Source organism: Taeniopygia guttata, chromosome 9 (assembly GCF_048771995.1).
Source record: "Taeniopygia guttata chromosome 9, bTaeGut7.mat, whole genome shotgun sequence".
NCBI lineage: Eukaryota > Metazoa > Chordata > Aves > Passeriformes > Estrildidae > Taeniopygia > Taeniopygia guttata.
Genome location: NC_133034.1, coordinates 21,988,111 through 22,012,199, shown reverse-complemented (window position 1 = coordinate 22,012,199; position 24,089 = coordinate 21,988,111). Strand labels below are relative to the sequence as shown.

Below are 24,089 nucleotides of genomic sequence, written 5' to 3'. Positions count from 1 at the left end.
ACCTGCTCTGCTTCAGGGCAGGTGGGATGGATCCTTGGCAGGGACTGCCTGTCTTGAGTTGCTTTCCCACTGAATAAGACATTTTTCACTTCACATTTCCACAGGAAAATGTCAGTTCCAGAGGGGGGGAAAAAAAAAGTGATTGTTGTTTTTATTGTTATCTGCTGTCAGTTCTTTCTTCAGGCTCTCACTTTTCTCACTGTAAGCTCTCCAGGCAGGGCTTTATTCACCATTTTCAAATGACTGACATGAAGGTACCATACCAGCAGAAATAAATATCCATACGGATAAGAGTTAATATCTTACTTAGGTATTTTCCTTTTGGAATGAAATGGAAAAACTGGGCAACCAAAATTCATACTGCTTTTGTATTCTTTTGACATCTCTTTTTAATTGGTTGGATTTGATTTTTTGGGGGGAGAAGCATATTTTTTTCTACCAAAAACTGTAAGCAAGGATTTTTCTCCAGGCATATCTTGCCATGTAAATTTTATCAGCTCTCCAGAGAAATGAAAAGATCAGGTAAGTGACAGTGGAGATGGAAGTGACTCTTATGTTCAAGAAGATCTTGTCTTTATAGCTTTGAGGATATTTCTGGCTTTGAAGAAGACCTCACACAATTCTTTTTCCTAATTCTCAGCCTGTGGCTTCTTGCTTGTCGAGAGGTTCTGGACATCAAAGACATTTTGCCTCTAAACCTCAAGGAAAATCAATGTGCCTGCAGCCAGGGGAAAGGAGATTTCAGCTCCTCTTTTAGGTACTTGTAAAACCATCGTGTTACTCCTCTGAGTTTTCATTCAAAACCCTTGAAAATCAATTGTTCCATGAGCAGACAAGCTGGCAGCTTGTGCTGTGCTTGGTTCCATGGGTCCCCAGTGCTCCCATCGTGTCCCCAGTGCCATCAGGGACCTCAGGCAGGAGCTGCTCTTGCCTCTCTCCATTTCCCTGCCTGTTCCCTCATTGCTTGAAACCTGAGCAAATGCAGCACTCTGAGAGCATCACTGCCACACCAAATGTGGAGCAATGCTGGCAGATGGTTCCAAACCTGTTAGAAGAGTGGTGGGAGGGGGGCAGGCCAGGCAGGGGAATGCACCAGAGGACCTTTGCCTGTGTCAGGGTAGACAGCCACTGTTTCCCTTCATTTGCAGAGCACAGCACAGCCATTCCCACAGAGCACAGACTTCCTCCTCTCTGAGATCCCCCAGAGCATCCCTGTCCCCTGCTGCCCAAGGGCTTGGGGTCACCTTTGTAGTGGGTTTGTTCAATGATTAGCAGGGAGTCAGGGGGGTTATGCTGTTTGTGTTGGCATCTCCTGTTTTGTGGGGGAGAAAGGTTTAATTGTGCAGGTGACGGACTGAGGTGATAAGTGCTGACTTCAAAAGCTGCTCCCACTCTGGTGGTGTGGAGTTACTCCTGCAGGATGCACTTTCATGGTCTGGCTGTTTAACTAGAGCTGCATGATGGTGCTGGAAGGCTGCCCATCACATCCACTGGGCTCTCTGGATAACGACCCCACTGCTCTCTGACACGGTGACTGTGAGGGGCCTGAGCCAAAGCCCTGGGCCTGCTCCTCCTGGGCATTTTGGAATCAAAGCATAGAGTCATGCAGCATAGCAAAGCATAGAGTCTTGAAGCTCATTGACAAAAATACCCAGGCAAATGTACAATTTGTAAAACTGGTTATGGATAATGAATGTAGCTGATCTGCCTCTGTGGGACCTGACCACAAAGGCAGATCATGCCCCAGCTTTGGGCAGAGCAGAGAGATGTATAGACCTTGGGGGAGCAGGACACTTCTTCATTTGTTGAAATGCAGCCTTCAGCATGACGAGTGGTCTCTTGGCAGGATATCAAATGTTGCTGAGGCCATGGAAATCAAGCTCTTCTGCTACCAAGAAGGCTTTAGAGTTTCAGGACATCCATCCCACCCCTGCTGCCTGTGTCCCTCACTGGTGGATCCTGGTGGTCCCGCTACCTCCAAACCTTTGCTCAGATGTTGCAGTGGTGGAGCCCAGCCCAGCTGGGCACACACATCTGGGGCAAAGGCCCCACAGCTCTGACTGTCCCAGCTGTGTCTGTCCTTGAAGGGACCTTGGGTGGAGCTGCAGGAAGCCAAGGGCCGATGCTGCTCAGTGCATCCAAAACTGTTGAGCATCCCACGGGGGGTGCTGGGACATGGTTAAACCACAGCCACAGCCTGCTTTGCCCAATGCTCTTCCTTCTGCTCCCCACTCCTGTCTTTGTGAGCAGCAGAGCCTGTGGCACCCTCTCCTTCACCACTCAACAGCTGCAGATTCACTGTTCACCCAGAATCAGAGAATGGTTTGGGTTTGAAGAGACTTCAAAGCTCCTCCAGTTCCAACCCCCTGCTATGGGCAGGGACACTTTCCACTATCCCAGGTTGCTCCAAGCCTCATCCAACCCAGCCTTGGACACTTCCAGAGATGGGGCAGCCACAGCTCCTCTGGGAAACCTGTGCCAGTCTCACCACCCTCACTGGGAAGAATCTAATCTAAATCTACTCTCTTCCAGCTTAAAGCCTTTCTGCTTTGTCATCACTTAGAGTCTGCAAATGGAAATTAAAAAGCCTCTGAAAGAATCTGTAAGTAATTTCTAATGATCCTTCCCAGGACATTTTGTGAAATGAAAGACCCCTGTTCTTTGTCTGCAGTTAACCAAGGTCCTCTGGAACCAGGAGACTATTTTAAGAATAATGTTACTTTGCAGCAGCTCATAGCTAATGAATTCCCAATTCATATTTCACAGTAGGTTTAGAAGAAAAGAAAAATCCATTTTCCTCACAGCTGTAAAGTATTTTCCAGTCACTTGTAGAACAGACTGTGCTCAGACCTAGACTTTGGCTACTTTGTGTGTGGGGTCCCTCATCCAGTCCGTGCTCTAATTGCATTAAAAGTGTGCATTTCAGAGGCTGCCAGGGGCTCCATTTTTATATTACTTTGTTGGGTGCTCTCCCTGTTTCTTCTTATTCTGTTTTTCTTAAGTGCCTGCAAAACAAATTACAACAAATATTCCCTCATCAGGGTAATGCTTCTTAATTCACAGTGCATTTTAGTTTGTACATGTTGATGCATCCATCTAAATTGTGCTGGCAGAGCTCTTGAAGGGAGTCATTAGGAAATTTCCTCTGCTTGGTGATCAACTTTCATTTGTCCTGATTCTTCTGATTCAGGATCAAAAGACAGAGGCATGAGAGTAAAATCAGAGAATCCTAGAGGGGTTTGGGTTGGAAGAGACCTTGAAGATCATTTAATTCCACCCCCTGCCATGGGCAGGGACACCTTCCACCATCCCAGTCTGCTCCCAGCCCCATCCAACCCAGCCTTGGACACTCCCAGTGATGGGGCAGCCACAGCTCCTCTGGGCACCCTGTGCCAGGGCCTCACCACCCTCATAGGGAAGAATTTCTTTCATCTCTTTCATGAACTGATGATCTTCTGATATTCCTACTGTGAACAAAAGCTGGTGTTCAATAATTTCCCAGAACAAAGTCAAGGGGGTTTCTTGCCTGACTTTGGGGAGCCAGAAGTATCCCAGCTGGATATGATGGTGTTTTCTGGACACAGCTCCCCCTGCATGACCATGGACCTGTGTGAGGAAGCCTTGGCACCATTTTGTGGTGGGGAGAGACAAGAATTTGTGCTGCCCTCGACGCTGCTGCCTGCCAGCCAGGGCTGCTTGTTGTCACTGCCATCTGACACTTTCTTGGTCCTGGGGCTGTGGACAAACAGCAGGGATGCAAAAACTGCCTCAGTGGGGGATGAAGCAACTTCTGGCATCTGTGCTCCCCTTTGGACAGCAGCTGGCACACAATGTCAGCAGGTCTGTGCTGGAGAGGTGGCAAACAGAACTGGTGTGACCTGGTTGTGGCTTTTCCAAGGCATTTAGTCTGCCAGACAGGACAACAAAATCCCCATGCATTATTCTGGCTGGGTATGAGAGTCTAGCAGATGGCCAGGATGTAGCTGGAGTCAGAGCAGCCTCTCTGGGTCACAATTCTTTCCTTTCCTTCTCTTAACTCCCAGAAGTCACCTTCAATCCCATGTCTGCTGGGTCCTTAAAATTTTAGGAAAAATACACATTGCCAGTCAGTGTGAGAAACTGCCAATGCAAACAGATACTGGAGAAAATATTCCAGACATAGCAAATATTTTACCCAAATCAATGAGTTTCTAAATGGTTTTATTTTGGCTAATCAACCAGGAACTAATCTGGCAATAATTACCCCCAACTCTTGTTCCTGGAAATCCACTGTTTGCTCCTGGGCTATGCTAGTGTGCACTTTCACATAAATGTAATAATTTTGGGCAGCTACTTCAGCAAGTGATTTGGAGCATCCCATCAGCCTGTTCTCAGTGAGCATTTTTCTCAGATCCACAAGTTTCCAGTGTCACTTGGGCTCTAGCTTTCCTATATCTCATCTCTTCCAGATGATCCCATGTTTTTAGAGGCTTGGCATGAGGTAGTTGTGGCTCTGCCCGTGTTAGCCAGAGCTGTCACAGCCAATAGACCCACATCCCGTGACTTTCACCCCAGCTCTGCTCCTCTCTTGCCTGTTTGATTGCTATTTTGCATCTGCAGTGAATCACAGTGTGGTTCCATTGATAGTAGGGTCATTGAGCATTTTAGCTTCAATTTTTGGTCTTCAGGATATTGTAAACAGTACCTAAATGGTGACATTAATGCACTGCCTTAGAAGTAAAACCAAAGGAGGAATCTGAAAGTGGATGTGGACGTGCATGAGCATGTTGATTCTTGAAGTTCGTTGAGAAAAATACCCAGGGAAATGTAAAATTTGTAAAATTGGTTGTGGATAATGAGTGCAGGTGAATTGTGCACCAGCTGGAATGTGGTGCACCAGCTGGGCAAGCAGCTCTTTTCCTTAATCCTGAACTCACCTTAGAACTTTTAATTACTCAACTCAAATTTCCAGATTGTGTGACAGAACACAAAATACTCCTGATTCAGCCTGGACCTTCAGCCCCTGGCTGCTGCTGCCCACCCAGGTGGAGCTGAGGCGTGTCCTGGGGCATGTCCTGCCTGCAGTGGGGGGTCCTGGGCAGAACATGGCTACAGCTATCTGGGGCAAAATATGATCTTCTGCCTCCATCTTTGCCCTGTGCAGCTGAGATGGAGTTTGCTGCTGTATTTCCATTATGGAAGTGAGCTCTCCTGTTATCACCCCCTGACATGAGCAATGGATCTGATACCCTGTCACACCCTGGGGAAGCTTCATGAAAAATCAGTGCAGCATTGCTGAACCTCTGCTTCCAAGTCCAGATAAACACTCGTGCAGCGAATTTCAAATTAGAAGAATAAACCACAGAGCTGTCCCAGGTGTTGGGTAAATAATGAGTGAACAGTCCCTGCTGCCTCATGTGGATTGCTCACTGCAGCTCTCCAAGTGCGGTGTCTGGGTATAATTCCCTCCAGCACTTCAGCAAGAGCTCACAGGGTGTTTGTGACCAGTTCAGCACCACCTTGCTCCATTTGCAGCCCAGACCAAGGCTGATATGGTGTTGCAGCGGCCCTTGGGTTTCAGCAAGGCATTTCCCTGCAAACAACACTGTCAAAAATGGGCAAGCTGGGAAGGATTTTGATTGCACCCTGTGTTGACTCTGTCAGTTCAATCCTGGCCTGATGTCAGCACTGATTCTGACTCATATCTTCCCTCGTACCTTTGAGTCACAGTGCTGGATGAAGCCACCCTGAAAGACTCGTTTTTTGATCTCATATCTCTAAAGTCGATTTGTAAAACCATCTTGAAAGGTCTGACACAGGAGTGCCATTTGTTTTAAAGGGAATTGGGCATCCCAGCTGCTGCTGGGGCCTAGCAAAGCTCAGGACAGCACACATAAACACTCTTATAATCATAACACTTTTTACTTGGCCCTGTGCAATACAAAACACCCAGAGGAATCAGGCAAGCAACAGCAGCAGCTTCTTGACCTGCAAGAAAAACCTCCCTGAGGTTTTGTGTACAGCAGCACAATGCCCTTTCTGTACAGGCTCCAGCAATCCCACCCTGGCAAAGAGCATCAGAGCTGGGCAGGGGAACACCCCTGCCACTGGCACTGACAGACAAGATCCCCAAAAGATACTGGAACAAAACCCAGGGTTCTGCCTGGTTTCTGATTTCATTGGCTTTGATTTGTTTGTTTTTGGCCTTTTGGTTTGTTTGTTCTTGGTTTGGTTTTTTTTTTTTTTTTTGGTTACTGGGCTGATGTTAGAAACAGGGTCCCTGCTAAAGGTGAGCAGGAAAGTTGCAGCTTTATGCCACAATCTCTGCACTTTGTTCTCCCAACAGATAATTCTGCACCTGCAAAAACACTGGTTGTTTCGTGCCTCTTTACTGGGTGTGGGGTGAGAGGAAAAGGAGCCCTTCTGAGCTTTCCAGGGTGGATTTGAAGGTCAGAAGTCACTGAGAATAAGCAGATTTCCTCTCCCTGCTGATATCCAAGGGCCATCCAGCTCATCCCAGTCCCTGGTGCTCAGGATTGACACCAAATACTCACTGAAATACTCACCAAATACTTCTATGGCTGCAGAGTGTAATTATAGAGATATCCTAATGGAGTTTGGGACTTGAGTACTCAGTGCAGCACTGTCAGCACCTGCTGCTGGGATCCCTGTCCCCTGAGAGGCATTTTCCCTTGGAATTATACATATTTATATAGAGAGAGAGACAGATCGTCCTGCTTTGGGCTTCAGGCTCCTCACCCCAGTGCAGCTGCTCCTTGCTGCCCACCCACAGGCTCTGCAAGTGACTCCTGCCAGCCCCACACACATGGCAGTGCCCCATTGCAGCTGGGGGCTGTGGGGGGGTCTTTTCCCCCCGGGGGTCTCAGCATGGCAGGCTGGGGCAGGAGGAGGAACCCTGGAACAGCTGCTGGGGCAGGAGCACAGAGGCTTTATGGCCTCGTGTGTCAGCAAAACCACCCCTTATCTCAGGACCCTTATCTGCCAACAGTGTAAATAATTTCTAAATGAGCTGGAAGGAGGAAGACTGATGAATGCAGTTTTGCTGGAAAATGTTATCAGGTTTGGAACAGGGATGGCTGAACACTCCCTTATCTGTCCTGGACAAGAAGTGGGGGATAACTGGGCTCTCCCCAGCAGAGATCCCAGAAGCATTTTACTCTTCTGTATCAAACTGAAGAGTTGTAGCTATTTGCTTTCAATTCTGCTGTTTGTGCACTTTGCTGTGTTTATTTTTCAGTGCCTTCTGTCCTTTCCCTGTCCCCTGTGCCAGCTATTAAGAAGATGCTGATGCTGTTCTGGGTTTTGGCACCTGGAGGCCAGGCTGAGCATCCTAATGGTGTGCAGGGAACATCAGCGTGGTGACTGAGCCACAGTGCCCACTGAAAAAAATTCCTGTTGTCCCATGATCCCATTTAAAATCCCTGCTAAACCCCCAGCCTGACAGCAAAAACCTTTTAACAAATGTGAGGCTTAAATAATGCTTTAATGCTTGCTGGGATGGGGTGTTTGACTGCCTTGACTCATTAAGCTATATAATTTTTTAAAAAGAATTTTGTTAATAACCTATTAAAGCATTTCTCTTTCAATTTTTCATTTAAATCCAGAATGCATGGACAGCAATGGAAAATCTTTCCTGTCTGTTGGCTCCTTAGTGCTTTGTGAGTTTATTTATGCCCAAAGGGATTCAGGTACAAAATGCTGCTCAGGGCAGTTTCCAGGCTCAGAGTGGTCACAGAAACCCTCCCAGAAACCCTTGGAATCAATCAATCAATCAATCAATCTCCTCCATGAGGACTTCCTGGGATCCAGCTACATCAAATGTGGGGCATGTTACAGCCACTGTCCCAGTTACCCCAGGTTACTCCTCCCAGCCAGCACGAGTCAGGGCTCAAATAGCAGCCACAGTGCCAAGGCAAGCCCAGAAGGGGCTTCATGCCAGCACCCTGACAAAAATGCACATCCCACAGGAATTCAGTTATTCCTGTGACTGCAGGACAGCAATCAGAGGCAGCAGGATGGGCTGGGTGGATTGAGCTGCTGCAATAGGATGGTGCTGACATGAATCCCTGCCAAGCCCCGCCAGGACACCTGAGGCAGCCCCAGAGCCCACCAAAGATAATGGATAAATAAAATAGATCCCTATGTAGAGTATATGTAAATATTATATTATGCAAAATGAGGAGGTAACTTGATCCCTTCTGTTCTGTCCAAGAAGAAGCCTTTGCTCTGTTTTTGCCTGTAAAAAGAAGCAAGAATTGTTTCTTATTTTTGTCTATATTTGGTGTAATCAGATCCCTCCACCACTGAACCTCATTTCCTGCTGCTGGGTACATACAAGCTTTTATTGAGTATTTATTTTTCCATGGGCCTCTCTGTTTCTAATTACTTTGTGCTGATATTATGTGACAGTGTTGAGTCTGCACCTCCTTTAATACCTGCCACATGCTGAGTATATTGTAAACAACACATTTTCAGCTATTTCCTGCTATTATTTACCTCTTTATTTCTGATCTTACTATTCCTGGATATTTAATGAAGCTGTTTTCTGACGGGGTTATTGGCCAGGAGGACAAGCAGACAGAAAGCATACAAATACATTAGAAGTAACTTTATTAGTGATGCTTAAAATTTGTGAAATCTTGTGGGGTTTGTTGCTCTTTTTTTAAATGGAAGACAGTGAGAGTTTCACTGCAGCAAAAGTGATAAAAGACTGGCGGTGCAGAAAAATAATATCTCTGTATGCTCACACATAAATAGCCTATGTGGTGCTGCTACTGCTGCTCTGGCAACAGCCACTTGTGCTTAAAATCTGTTTCTTCTTATTTGACAGACATCAGAATTTCACATGTGTGGGATGTCTCTCATAAGCTGATTTTATTTGGAAGACAGCAGCGAAACCATTTTTTAAGAAATGAAGGGGAAAACTATTGAAAAGGGAAGAACATATCTGACATTTTATTTATATATTTATAAAATATATTTATGGAAGTATCTCTGCTGTATTAAAACCTTTTAAGAGTTATGGTGCCATTGCCCTCCTGAGCCCTAAGCTGGCCCCAGCCCATCTGCTGTGCTACCAGTGCAATTGATGCTTTGTAATTGTTGGAACCCTGGTTACCGAGAATTTCGCATTTTCTGTGCTGACAGGCACTGACCCCCAGGAGAACACTGCACTGACCTGAGGCTGTGGAGAAGCTTCCAAAATGGAATGATAGAACTGGGATTATGGGTGTATAGCTTGAATAGAAGTGTGTGATATCACATAGTGGAAAAATTAGAGTTTAAGATTTTAGAATGTAGTAATATATATAATGCAAGATGGAGGTTTTAGGGTGGAGGCTGGTCCTTCTTCACCTTCTTCTCCTTGGGTTTGGGTGGTTTTGTGTAATTCGATAAAAAGGTCTGCATTCCAGGCCATGGGTGGTTGGTTATTGGGTTAAAAGTAAAAATAATTTAGGTGTCATTTCTTATTTGGACAGTTTATCCTTTAATGGCCTCGGAGAGAGAGAGATAGGGCTCCATTTTTAGTTTGTTAAAGTGCTGTAGAACTCCAGTTTGTGAGACTGTAATATAGACAAGAACTAATAAACATCTGAGTCCCAACAAGAAATACCATCTCACACATTTAATCCCATCCTTGGCAAAAAGAATTTAAGACTCGACATGCAATGATTATTCCTCTTCCCAAATTAAACCTGTGACTTGATGGACTAGGGCTCTCAGCTGGGTGGAGGCAAAGTGGTGCTCCTGGAGCACTCACTCCTGCTGGATTTTGTGCTTACCCCTTCTGGAAATCCTAAAACAACCTGAGCATCATCTGGGGCGTTTCTGTGGCCACCAAACGTGGCAGCAGCTGCTGGCACCTGTGCAGCCTCAGTGCTGTGGGTGCATTATTGGTCCCAACAGCTGCATCCCGTGGCTGACACAGGAGCACATCCCTGCTGCTCTGAGGAGAGCCCAGCCCTCACACGAGCAGGGATTTCTGGGCTCTGCTCCGGCACTAAACATGGAAAATTCCAACAGTCAATCCTGTGCCTGATCAAGCTGTTTGGGATCTTTTAACTTTCAAAACAAACGTGAACAAAAACTGGTGACTTCACAGCAGTTTGTGATGGAAAGAAACAACTAGCAAAGCAGGCACTTGGCTGAGTTATTGCTTGCCTAAAAGCACAGAAATACTGACCTCTGGCTTTTAAAAAACCTTGCTTCAACTCGAATCTGGGTAATTTGCAAAAATTTACACCTGAACAATAACAGGCTTTCTTTCCTGCCTGCCACCTGCATCACACCTGGCCACTTCAGCTGCAAAAACATATTATGGAAAAATCACAATTTTTCTGACGTGTTGCTTGGAGTCTCATTTGTAGACACCAGCTATTTTCCCCATTAAACAATAATATTGTAAAAGCTCCATTTACATTATAACTCCCTTTTGTGATTTCTATGCCTATCACATACATGCACCATGACCTGATAAAAGTTCTACCTGCAGAAGAGCTGTAAAAGCACCCACACTCAGGAAGGGAAGCTCTGGGTATGTCCAGTGGAGCTTGGGCAGCAACACCAGGACATAAAAAAAAAATGCCTGACTGGATCTAAAGGAAAATTTCAGGACATTTATTAAGTATTCTAGATCCAGTTAACAGAATTCTGCTTTTTCAAAGTTTAATATTTTCAAGCATTGGAAAAAGGAATTCCTGCCCTCCATCCTCACTGCAGTTGAACTCAGGGAGTAATACCAACCTGCAGGAGCCCTTTGGTGGTTTTCCTCCAAACCCAGCTCTGAAATAAATTGCTTTTTCTTGCAATCCCAGGCCTTGCTTTCCTCTGACTGGTGACTGCTGGGCTGTACACACACACACACACACACACACACACACACACACACACACACACACACACACACACACACACACACACACACACACACACACACGTGGCTGCCAGCCTGCTTTGAAAGGAAGGATAACAAGGCAGCGTGATCCCATTAGCTGATTTTTGTTGGTGCTTGTTCCATTTAATCACAACAGGTTTGTTGTGTCAGTGTGGTGTAAAGGATATGTTGTCACATAAAAGCAAAGTTCTGAAACACCAGGTGGGGCTGGGTTTTGAAATGGAACTGTAAAGTCAGGCCCTCTGCTTAACTTCCTGCAGCAAAGGAAACAGATGAGTTTTAGAAATACTTGCAGCTTTACCATGAAAAACGTGGCTTGTTCAACACAGTATTAATTACTGTAAATGTTCTGTAACAGCATTAGTGATCTTTGGGATTTTCAGAAAAAGAAAATCACCCGTAATTGTTGCTTCACCACAGCTTTGTTTTCCTCCAATGGGAAATTCCAAGGCAGCACTATGAAGTGCCCCAGACTGGGGCAGGAATTGTGCTGTTTTATTTCCACTGAAGCATACAAAGTCCAACACATCCTGTCTTGCAGCCAGTTACACACACTGCTCCCTTCCTTTTGCTACCTCTGAAGCAGCAAAATGAAACCACCAGTGAGGCAGACACGGCACAAGTAGCTGTTACTCCACTGCTGCAGCTCCTCCTCTCCCTGGTCCAGGACCAGCTGCTCAAACACATTGGAAAATGACAAATGATACCCAAAAGCCTGTAGACAAAATTCATTTCCCCTTCTGTGATTCTCATGTAGATTTAGGTAACAAAAGTGAGTATCATTTGATTGTAATGCATTGTTTGGTGCTTTGTCATGTCTCTAAATTCTCTGAGAGGTTTGCCAGCAAAAACAATGCTGATATAATTTTTAGCAAAAACCATCAGGAGATTCAATAACTTAGCAGGCACACTTCAGCCTTAGCTACCAGACTTGCTCAAGCACAAAGTTCAGTATCAGAGTCTAGATGTATCCCTGGTTTATGATAGTGAATGAAATATGGCATTACCTATTCCAGAGTTCACCAGCACACTGGAACCTGAGAAAATATTCTGATTAATCATATACAGAGGACACCACATGGCACTGTAAAGCATCTAAATGCAAGTTACTGCAAGTGCAGTCTCACACTTTTTTCATAATGAAAACACAAATCTCTCTTAATATTATATGAAGAACTAGTTCATAGTTATGGAATTATTTCAGTGAAGAACTCCCACTTGTACTAGAGAAAATCCTGTTTTAAAGAAAGAATCCCAGAAGTCTAATGCAAGAACTGTAAAATACACCATAAAAAGAGAAACATCTGCAGATTTTATGGGATTCAGGCACTGTCAATATTGAAGGGCATCTCAGTCCTTTCTTTAAGATGTTTTAGCTGATTGCTGGTAATCAGGTTTGTTTCCACCTCCTTATTTATCAATCTAATATAAACCTGTAAGACCTTTGTTGTACTTCAGCTTACTTGTGGTCACACACAGGAATACCACAAGCCATTAGGGAATGAGGTATATCACACAGGAAAAAAAAAAAAAAGTTACCATCTGCAAGCCTATTTTAAGCTAAACTATAAGTAAACTTGTATTAAATATTTTGCTATTACCTTCACATAAATTCACAGGAGATGGTACTTTCAGTCACAAAGCTCTAGAACTATTTGTATCAATGTGATTAAAAATTGATTTAACTGTCCTACTGGGCAAAGGGCTCAGTATTTTTCCTACTGGAACTTTCACTGGTGCCAGCTGAACAGCTGACTCCTGGCAGTGGAAGGAAAACTGCAAATCAAACCGTTCCCGTGCCGGTTTCTAATTAGAATTTAAGAAAAATACCAGAAAACCCAACCATGCTCTGTCCAACAGGGTACAAAATCTTTATTCACCAATAAGTTAAAGATATAAATAGATGTTCTAGTCTTTTGTACTCTGCACTGAGCATGAAGCCAGGGCTGTTACCCCTCGGACTCGGAGCCCTCCTCGTCCTGGCTGATCTGGAAGTAGCGCAGCTCGTAGGTCTCCTTGTCGGACGCGACGACGCGCAGCCAGTCCCGCAGGTTGTTCTTCTTGAGGTACTTCTTGGTCAGGTATTTCAGGTACCTGCAAACCAGGAATTGCACCTTAGAAGCCTTTACCCCAATGCTGTCAGCACTCTACCCAAGACAATGTCTTGAGCAGGGCAGACCACAGTAATGATACTGGCAATGTAAGCACACAAGCAATAAAAGCCCATTTTCACTACAGATACGTAGGAATTTATGATTCATTTGACTACACAGCAAAATGCCAGTAACCAGAAAACACTGGTAACTGGTTCTAAACCTTGGTCTAACACAACAGATTCTGCTGCACCTGTATCAGCAAACAAAGGGAGAATACAGGGAAGGATCTGTACCTCCCATCAGTGTACTCAGCTCTTGTTTGTCCTAACAAACTGAACAGTTTAAGGGCTTGAATGGCTTGTTTGCAACAACCCACATCATGCTCACATTCGTTATAGTACAACCAATTAAATAATCAAACAGCCACCCACTATGTTAATTCAGTGTTATTTTAAAGGTCCATCTTCCACTGATACACTGCTAAGGACCTATATAAAGTATCTCTATTAATATCCTCAGAGTCAACATTAATTAGCAATCAAGCCTTGAGTTTTAAAAAGCGATTTTTAAATATCTGATATAATAAATCTGTTTCAATTACATGTTTCACTAATATTTACAAGTGCTATGAAGGTTAGAGCTAATACCTCTCGAAGTATCACAAGTGCACTAATTGGAATTCATTTTGCAGGCAAGAGCTGAATGTTAATGTGTGTTTATGGGACATGGATTAGTGACAGATTTAGCAGTGTCACGTTTATGGCTGGACTTGGTGATTGTAAGGATCTCTTCCAAGCTAAATTACTCTTGTTTTATGTTCAACATCCCACAGTTAAAACCCCACAAACACAACAGAATGACACCCATGCCAACCTTTTAGAAAACTGCTTCTCAGATGTCACTGTGATCTTGTTCTTCAGACGTTCAATGTGAACGGTGTTGCCCAAGTTTCCAGTTTTCCCATTGACCTTAACCTTCTCCTTGAGGAACTGTTCCTGTTTCAACATTAAGGAAATAGAACACTAGGGAATGGCACCCTAGGTATGAACTAGGGAAGGGACCCTAGTCAGGAAGCAACATTAAAAACCACCATTTACTTATGTCCTGACAGAAACATTTAGAACACAAAAAATATTTTAAAGCACATAATTATTAAAAAAACACGCCAGTGTTAAAGCAGAAATTAATTTAAAACAGTTCTATTTACGGACAAGTGTGAAGCATGCTATAAAACCGATTTTTTTTTTTTTAATAACCGTAGTTTAAAGAACAGCAGATGATTTAACTACTTTAAAATGTAGCTTTTCAAGTGTAACTCAGTTACCACACTAAACCTTTTATTACACCATGCGTCACAAGTATGAGCGAAACCACGACTTACAAAATTTCCGGAATCAAAGATTCCATCTTCCACAGGATGGGTCAGGTCGAGGCAAAACTTCCAGGTTGACTTTTTGGATTTTCGGTCCTTTTGCTGAGAACACACCAAAGAATCCCTCACCATTAACCCAACACCAAAGAATTCCTCACCATTAACCAACGCCGAAGGATTTTTCACCATTAACCACCACGCCGTACACACGGCAGCGGGAGCGCCACCTCCCGGCCAGCGCGCCTCACTGCAGCCAACCCGGCCCGGCCCGGCCCGGCCCGGCCCGGCCCGGCCCGGCCGCCTCCCACACGAAACCCTCTCGGGAAAGCCCCGCTCGCACCGGGCGGCCGCCGGCTCCTCACCCGCCGCACGGCTCCCCCGGCCGGCTCCCCATTTTTATTTAAAAACGCCGCCTTCCCCCCGCTCTCACCGGCGCCATGGCGCTCCCGCCGCGCCGCTCCCGCAGAAAGGAAGCGCGCTCGGCCACGCCGCGCTTTTATACCCGCGGCGGTGACGTCACCGCGTCGGCGCGCGGCGCACGCCGGGAAGATGGCGGCTAGCGTGAGGGAAGGCCGTGTGGCGTTCCCCGCGTTATTCCCGCACGCCTTCTTCTTCCTCCCACACAACCGCAACCACCCGCCCCCGCCCCTAAAAGTGTCTGCGAACCCCCCCTGGCAGCCCCACCGCGCTCCCGTCACTGTAACCAGCACCATTTCCCCACAGCACTGACACCTTTATTATTTCTGGAGCAAAACACACACACACACGTACAAATCTTTTCCCCTGATCGTTTCCATGGTGTTGAGAACAGTAACAGAGCTTCCCAAAACAGACACCGCAGCTGCCGGGGCCGGTTCCAGGGTCGGGTTTGTCCCACGAGCAGCCAGGTTTGCTTACAACACACAGCACAGGACAAAAGGGGTTCTGCGATACAGCAAAGCACAGCAAACATTTCCTCGGAGCTCAACAAACCAAGTCACTCTCGGATGCCAAATACTGCAGGGCCACAGTGCGGGAGCTGGAGAGCCTCCAGGATCCACACTTTCAGTAACATTCCCAGCGGATACTCGAAATATCCTGAACAAGGTCTCTTTATAGCCTGAAGTTTAGTTCTACTGTAACAAACTACGTTCTAATTACTCAACCGAAAAAAAAAAATAAAATAGTGGGATTTATTGAATTTTGAATTCTGTGAGACTGACCTGCAGTAACCATAAGAGTTAGAACTGTCAACAGACTTGACTTCTTTACAGATTATGTAAAATTATCTGTATTGAGAAACTACAGACCGTGCACCGTTTCTGGGTACACTTCAGATTAGAAAAACCTGCAAGAGAAACAATGAACTTCAGCTTAAAAAAAACAGCCCTGAGAACATGGCTCAACCAGCAAGAGCCCAGTTGAAAAACCACCATTATAAGCAAAAATTAAAAGGATCTATTGAATTCTCAAAGTATTACTTGCCAACATTTGAGGCAGAAAACACTGCAGTCTTTCCAATTGTGTGAAGTAGTAAGAGAAACTCAATGAACAGGAGCCATAAAAAAACGCATTACTTGGAGTGGAAATACCTCTCACCACCTCCCTGTGTTCACAGGCTTTACTCTAAGCAATTGCCATCAGCTATAAGAAGTTTATGGTTTTGACACAATTTAAGTGTTAAGACAGTAATACAGAACAAATACACTGGTAAGATCTGTTTAAAAATAAAGCTATGAAAGGAGAACTTCCCTAAGCACTTGGTTATGGATATTAAAAATACACATCTCTATGGACTACTGATCACAAAGTTCATTGCAACGATTCTGACAGGAAACTGAAGCGTCTTAGTTTGGAAAAAAAAATGCTTCAAATACATGTTTTCATTTAGAAGCAACTTTTAACCTTACTGAAACTTGGAGATTATGCTTTAAGACATGCTTATGTACCTATGGGAAAGTTCATGCATGATGCTCTGCACTTCCATGGTGTCTGAAGTGCTTCACAAAGACAACTAAGTATATAAGAACAAACCTATAATGAAGTACTTAATCATTAAAATCTTGCAGAACTGAAGGTTGCAATAGAAGGACATCTGAAAGCCCCGAGGAGGGCTCTTCCAGCAAGCTGGAGGTCAGGAAACCTCTCTCCTCAGATTGCTGTAGTACCTGAAAACTCCAGTCAAGCCAGGACTCCACTTGGAGGAGCAGGGCTTAAAGCAGCCCTGGTCCCAGAAGCTTAGTCCGAGTAACTGCTCAGATTGTGGGCCAGTGACATCAGGAACCTGCCTTCCAACAAGGTTTTAGAGGACAGACAGGAACCTGAAAATAGACTAAAGCACTGCCAGAGCAAGGACAAATTCAAGTCTTGCAGTCTTCAAGCATATTGGAAGTATTTGTAATATGGTGATAGAACTTGCATTAGTTTGACATAGCAACCTGTGGCCTCCCATGTGGCACCACACAGCTCAGCTTGCTGTCAGCATCACCAGCAATGGTTACAGTCACCTCCAAAGCCAACAAAGCCTGACTTCCAGGTACCAGCTTGATGGAGAGGCAGAAGGGAGCACAGTGCAGACTAGCCTGAACTATTCCTCATCCACTTCACAACTATTCTGGAAGCATTTCAATCTAGAGCTTCTTTTAAAAGAAGCTTTGCCATTTCAGTCAAGGTGCTATTTCTAGAGCTCACCTGCAACATGTTTTGTGCTAGGCAAGAGCGTGTGGCAGGTCCTACCTCTGCCAGGTGTCCCAGGCAGCTGTGCTTTATTACCAGAGTGTATTTATTGCTGTCTTTACCTTCACTGGTACTGCTCTCCCTGGCGTGGGAAGTCTGTGGACAACGAATGCTTTTGCCACCTGCATTACACCTCCAAGGTTTGCTTAGCCCTGCCCCAGTGTGGCCAAGGGCAGCTCAGGACAGTTGCCACGAGCCCTTTGGGGACTAGAGAGTACAAACTATGAAGCTGAAGACATTTTAAGCAGTTAAGAGCAGCATGGAGTCCAACTCTGGCTGCCAAGTAGTGTGACTTGTGCGTGCTGTCCGGGGCAGCTTCTGTGTCATCCTCCATCAGCCACTGAGCATTAAGGCAAGTTCATTAAACAAATTATCAGCTGTGAAGAGAGGTCTGAGCCATGGACTAAGGAAGTTTCCACACTCATGAAGAGTCACCAAGTCTCAGAATTCAAGTTGAACACCTTAGACAGGAGCGGGCTAGTTATCCTTCCATAACTATTGCTGTGAAGCCTTGTTAAGCTACTAAATAGTTAGAGGCATGCATGCATGTTGCTATGACTCAGAACTCCCCAGGACAGGAGCCAGCTTCCCTAACTAGGTAGCAAGTTATTTACTTTTATAGTGAAGCCGTGGTTGTTCGGTATCGTCTGTCAAGTTTATGTTTTGAAAATACAAGTTTTATTAAAAAAAAAAAAAAATCACATGCATTTACTTTAGGCTCAATGCTACAGTTTGTCCCACTTTCTGAAAAACGTGTGGTCCCTGTGCTACAAAAATATGGTCTGAACCTGAAGGTTAAAACCTAAAGCTGGAAGCACTGCAACAGATTCCCATGGAGTTTGTCACCCTTTTATAGTTTAAGATAAATATAATAAAGGAAAGCAATTGAACTGCATTTTTCTATTTTATTTTTCAAGTCTGACAAAGGCCTCGAGTGAAAGTCTATAGCTTTAACATCCATTCTCACCTTTGTGTTCCCTTGACCTATCTATGTCTTATCTACTCAATATTCCAATGACCTGCCTAAACCACAGGTAGGCTTTTTTTTTAAACCATTTTATCGTTACAATAAGCCAACAAGTTGGCAAAGAAGAAAACAGAGGTAATACAGTTTAGTTGCACATGGCCACTGGGGCTTGGTCAAGCCAGCTGGCATTTCTGATCACTTGAGTTTCTTGGTCTAAAAGTTGTGATTGGCACCTACAGTTCTGCAAGAGTCCCAATCCACAAAGTACTTAAGCTTTAAAAAAAGGGAAAAAAAAAAAAGCTACTTTTATTGTCAGTTCTACCTAAAGATGTCAAGAAAAATACTATTTGTGCTCTAGGTCACTTTATAATCCTAGATACCTACCAGCTTATCTAAAAGCCCCTGAATACTGTATTTTGTCTGTTCATACAGACAAACACTGTTTTGCTCAAGCAAATAAAAATATATCCACTAGTAACACCTGATTGGTTTCTTAGATCCATAGCTGAAACCCACAGGAATGTTAAAATAGTTACAATTAAGGAATTAAAATCTCAGTGATTTTGAAAACTGCCAGTTAGCCTGCAACACTAATCCAGAATCCAGCACTGCTTTTTAACAATTCAAAAAGGAAATGAGGTTGCTTGTGAAGGCCAGAGCTTTGGTGACAATAAGGACCAAATTTATAGATCTGTGGTTTCTCCAGACCTGAGCAGCTGCCCGAGCCTGGCAATCTTCTTTACTTGCAAGGCTTTATGGCTACAGCACATTCTTCATTCATTGCACTTATGACAGATATCTGGAAGAGAAGACACAGAGGTGAGCTCCAGGCCACAGAAGTGCTCCTAGAAAGTACAAACTTTCACAATTTTCATATCTGTCCTATCTCCTTTGAGTGCTCCAGTCCAAATATCCTCCTGCATCTCAAAGGACCAATCCCCACCCCTCAAGCCCACAATTCACAAAGAGATACAAGTGTCAATATCAGAGTAAGACTTCTCCACTGTATCATCAAGTGGGATCAACCATAACTGTTCTTGTCTGCCCTCCCTACTTACCTGCACATCTTCATTGGCATTGAATTTTCCTTCTATTTCTTTGCCAAGATCCCCTTCTGGCAACTTTAGATCCTCACGAACTTCACCACTTTCTGTCAGCAGGGAGAGATACCCATCCTGAATGCCTATCAGCTGCAAAGAGAGGTGCATTTTCAGAAGTTTAACATCAGCAGTCACCAGCAGGTAGTAGCTTAATGTAAACAGAAGGCAGTGAACTCCACCTGTTACAGTAATTCTTTAGTACTCTGTAACAGTTTAAAATCTTACTTAAATCCATTTATAACAGAAGTTCAGTGAGCTGAGAGTTAGGGCAACTGTAGCAAAAGGCGTTCTGCTATCAAGAACCAACAGAATTCTGCTGGTTACTTCCTAGTAGGTGAGACACTAGAAACCTGGTCTGTGTGATTTAGGAAATGTACTGCTTCCAGGTCAGTGGTTCAGCTTTCTTCATCACTGAATTAGAAACAGTAACTGGAATGGTATTCACTCAACAGCACTGCTTGTATAAAATGTACAAAACATGCAACAGTGTAACCATACACTTCTCTACCTGCATCTCTCCAGTGAGATACTATCTTTTACATTAAACACTAATAAATTAGGGATCATCCACCAAGCCCTGGACCACTTTTATAATGCTGTTTTCAGCCTAACCAAAAAGCCTGGCTATTTTGACAGAGCAGTTGGGGAAACTGGACCACGTAACACTAAATCCAAAAAATTAGAATCCCAGAACCAAGATAACACCAAGAATTTCTTGGAAGGTCTGAGCCCTTAGACAGGCTGGTCACATTTTACTCCAGCAGCATCAGCTGTCCTGAAGACACTAAAGACTGTTTGCTAAAACACTAAACTTGGCCTTTGTCAAGCAATTGCAGCTTTCCAGATTATGGGGATGTGTCAGCTCCTGACCAAAACTATTCCCCATTCAATGAGAACACAGCAAATGTTTTACAACTCAACCTAAACTATGCTTTTAAGAGCACACCAACCGTATCACAGAAGGCATTACAGAAGTTGCTCCCTTCATACATGTATTTCAGTGTAGACTTCAGGAGCTTCAGAACTATTTGACATCACTGAAAGCCACTTTCCCCACAAGGAGCAGAAACTCTGGCAAGTTAGAATTCACATCAGATGCCATTTAGGACTGTTTTGGGGATTCATCTACCCCATGTAAGAGTGAAACTATAAATGACAATTTATACTTGGATACAAATTTAATTATGTGAGATCATCATCTCATCTACCCCATGTAAGAGTGAAACTATAAATGACAATTTATACTTGGATACAAATTTAATTATGTGAGCTCTTGATTCTCCTTTAACTAATATTAACTTATTAGCAAGGAAAACCTCTCTATAGTCTAAAGTATCCCAGTACCACAAAGAATCCAGAAGTGGCCTTATAACAATAGCCAGGAAAAGCATGGTATGAGTTATGTCTATTAACTGTCATACTTAAAGACTGCTACTCTGACCTGAGGTTGTTTATACACTGAGGAGCTCTAACTTCATCAGTGAGTTTCGTCAGTTTTAGCAATTCCGTAAATGCCATGAGTTCACCTATGTCATGTCTAGACAGGCAAGGCCCATTAAGTCTGACAACAGTACTTTACTGAAAAGCAAATCTGGGGATGAAGAGAGTTTGTGTGTGGTACTAAGAGTATAAAACCTCCTATGACTCTTAACTCACCTGGTAATCATTCCTCTTGATATTTGGGACATCCATGTTATGAGTTGATGGGCAAATATCTTCATATTTTTTACCAGTGAAGATATCAATACCAACCAAATGGACCTGTAAGAGTAGAAAAATAGCTTCAGTTACTGTTAGTCCTAGAGAAACAAGATGTTATTGCCACCAGTATTGCTGGTTCCACTCAGTTTCCCATGAGATCATATGCAATCCCAAATTGTGCCTCAACCCTTTGCTTGTGGTATGAAAACATCCCTCACATTAAGAGGGGGCCTCTCACTCCCTTCCACAGCACACTAGAGAAACCCTACATGAGAGCAAGACTGGCCACTTTTATCTTCCACTGCCTTCTGTGGGTTTACAGCAGCAAGCTAAGAGTTCATAGTGGTTAAGAACATGTTTGTTTTAAGATCTAGCTGTTCTAAGAAACAGGCAGTTAAGGGAGACTGGATGGTCATGCAGAGAGATCACAGCAGCTCCCACCTCCCTTTATGCCACTTGCACTACTTGCTGAAGCTAGAGCTTAGATGACCAGTTCAACCAGTTATTTTCACATCCTTTCTGTATGACAGCTGTTTCTGTATTCAAGAAATTTGGATCTGTCTATTAAAACAAGCCATAAAAAAGGGGAAGGAGGAAGGAAAAAACTAGGAAGAGCTTGGTTTATTCTAATTTGGACAAACCCAAACACTCTACTTCCTTACACATATCACATAACGTTGTGGAAACTCACTAATCTCTCTGTGGTTGTAACAGATCTATCTCTAAGCTCTGATACGCCCACCCTAAAGTGTGGCTGAATGAATGAATGAATGAATGAAGGGGGATTTCAGCCTTGCTCCAAGCTCTGGACAGCTGCATGAGCCAACTGCTTGGGCAGCAGGGCTGCAGCCCCAGACAGCGGCTGAGCAGGTCCCTGCTGGGACACGGGCACTCCTCTCTCAGTGCTGGAGAAAGGAAAGAAGCTGCGAGGCAAAGGCGGCAGAACAGGGCTAGAGAAGGCCCAGAGAGTACCGCGTGTCCGCCGAGCTCTGGATTATGTAACACAGCACGGGCACTCCTGGTCCAACACTGCAATAGTAAAACTCTGCCGGCACGGGCTGACACAGAAGTGCTCTGGTGGGTAGCGACAGAACAACCCAACCACGCCCTAGTGATTTCATCAGCCCCCCCCTTCCAGAGCTTACTCTACCCCCACTACAGAAACTGATTGTGTCACCATAAGCGTTAAAACTTTTTTTTATTAAAGCGTTAGCGAGTTAAAATTGGGAGGAAAAAACCAAACCCCTCCCCATCATCAATGCTTCCTGCTTTACAGGACTGAAACCCCTCGAGCCAGTTCTGGAGCGATGAGACACCGCTGCGAAAAAGGCAAAGGCGGGACACGGAGCCAAATGAAACGCTACACCGTTCCCTGCCGGCCAGCCCGGAGCCGCAGGAGCGCACACTGCGGGCTGTGCTCACCTTGGCGTGGCCGTGCTTGCCCGTCTTGGAGGTGGACATCTCCACGATCTTGCAGGGGCGCCCCTTGAGCACCACGAAGCCGTTCTTGCGCAGCGCCGAGCACTGCATAGGGTAGGTGGAGGAGGCGCCGGCATCGCCCGTGGTGAAGTCGAGCTCGTCGGCCATGGCGGTGCGAGGGGGAGGACTGGCGGCGGGGGGGCTGCGCGACAACGAGAGAGGGTCGGCTCGGAGCCCCGGCAAGGGGAGAGGGGGACGGACGCGGACCCAACCACGCACCGCGGGGAGCGCGGCCCGGGCTCCCCCGCCCCGCACACGTGCGCGGCGGGCGGGACCCGCCACGTGCCGCGGGCCCCCGGCCTCCCGCCCCCGGGCGCGCTTCGCCCCCCCTCCCTTCCCGTCCCCGCGGCCCGCGTTACCTTGCGAGGAGGATCGGGGGTGCCGGGGGTGGCGGCGGTGCCGGGGGAGCGGGGCGGGAGCGGCGGGCGCGGCGCACTCGCGCCCGACACCACTGCGGCGGCGGGCGGGAAGGGGCGGCGCGGGCGGCGCGCGCACGCTCCGGCCCCGCCCCGCCCCTTCCGCCGCCGCTGATTGGCCCGCGGGGAGGGGAGGGGGGCGTGGTCTTCCCGCCGCTCCCCCGAGCCACGCGCCGGCGGCGCTTCCCGCGCCCGCCCACTCGCGCGCGCTGGCCACGCCCCCTCCCGGGCGCGCGGGGCCGCCAGGGGGCGCCTCCCCCCGCCCTCACGCCGCGCCGCCATCTTGGGCCGCTGAGGCGGCCGCGAGGGCTGGAGGAGCGTGAGGGGAAATGTATGTCCCCAAAATGTCCCCAAAATGTCCCCAAAGCCGCGTGAGCCGTGTGTGAGTGCACACACAAAACGCCTTCGGCTGCCTCGTGTGCCCCCACTCAGAGTAATCAGAAACGAGCGTTTTGAAAGCATTATAATCAGCCTAAAGGCACGGAGATGGCTGAGATCCTTACCGAGGGCTTCTGTTTGATATTCTAATGGTGGTGGGATTATTAGTAGTGAAATACTGTGGCCAGCTCTCACCATAAGAAACAAATGGATCTGTTGGAGCAGATCCAGAGGAGGACCGTGAAGATGATTATCTGTTAAGAAAGTCAGAATTGGGTTTGTTCAGCCTGGAGAAGAGAAGGTTCCAGGGAGATCTTGTTGGAGTATTTCCACACATAATGGAGGATCATGTGTAAAATAGAGACTTTTTACTGAGACCTATAGTAACAGGACAAGAGCCAATGGTTTCAAACTGAAAAGAGGGTGGGTTTGGAAACACCATGTTCAGAAAAACCTGTGGATGTCCCATCCTTGGAAGTGTTCCAGGCCAGAATAGATTGAATGGGGTTTAGAACAATCTGATCTAGCGCAATCTGATCATATCTGTACCCGTGGTAGGGGTTTGGAATAGATGTTCTTTAAAGAGATTTTCCAATCCAAAGTATTCTGAACTATTCAAAACTATTCTAAACAGCCCTCATCCTGTCTAACAGCCATTCCCTGCACTGCCTCAGGACAGGTCTGTGGCCAAGGAAGTCTGATCAGGGGGTCCTGAGGCCAAAGGACTGTTTTTACTAAATCCCTCCTAATCAGATGTCGTAATACTTCGAGTTGTTTGAACAAATTCACCAGGAGCTTTCCTGTGAGCTGCTGGCAGATGAGCCTGGGCTCTGTAGGGTGCCCTGCAGATCACCTGCAAATACAAGAAAACCAGGAAAATGCAGGAATTCAGTGGCAGCACCTGCCTCAGCCATCGCCACCACAGGCTGCTGTGTGCTGTCCTACATTTTTTTGCCCTGAGACCCTGACTT

The 24,089-nt window shown here is 45.7% G+C and overlaps 2 protein-coding genes across 4 annotated transcripts; both read right to left on the bottom strand.

Annotated features, from left to right (window-relative positions):
* Window positions 1-12,741: 12,741 nt before the first annotated feature.
* RPL22L1 (ribosomal protein L22 like 1) lies at window positions 12,742-14,832 on the bottom strand. Of its 3 annotated transcripts, none has more exon segments than NM_001245860.1 (4): window positions 12,742-12,988; window positions 13,864-13,985; window positions 14,372-14,464; window positions 14,793-14,832. In NM_001245860.1, coding segments are annotated over 4 exon segments (369 nt in total). In that variant the 5' UTR covers window positions 14,802-14,832; the 3' UTR covers window positions 12,742-12,843.
* A 242-nt stretch (window positions 14,833-15,074) lies between these two features.
* EIF5A2 (eukaryotic translation initiation factor 5A2) lies at window positions 15,075-22,832 on the bottom strand. The gene is made up of 5 exons (XM_030280905.4): window positions 22,684-22,832; window positions 22,268-22,466; window positions 20,801-20,905; window positions 19,103-19,234; window positions 15,075-18,843 (listed from the first exon to the last, which is right to left on the bottom strand). Exons 2-5 carry the CDS (start codon window positions 22,430-22,432, stop codon window positions 18,784-18,786), a joined length of 462 nt encoding a protein of 153 aa, XP_030136765.1. The 5' UTR covers window positions 22,433-22,466; window positions 22,684-22,832; the 3' UTR covers window positions 15,075-18,783.
* Window positions 22,833-24,089: the final 1,257 nt, after the last annotated feature.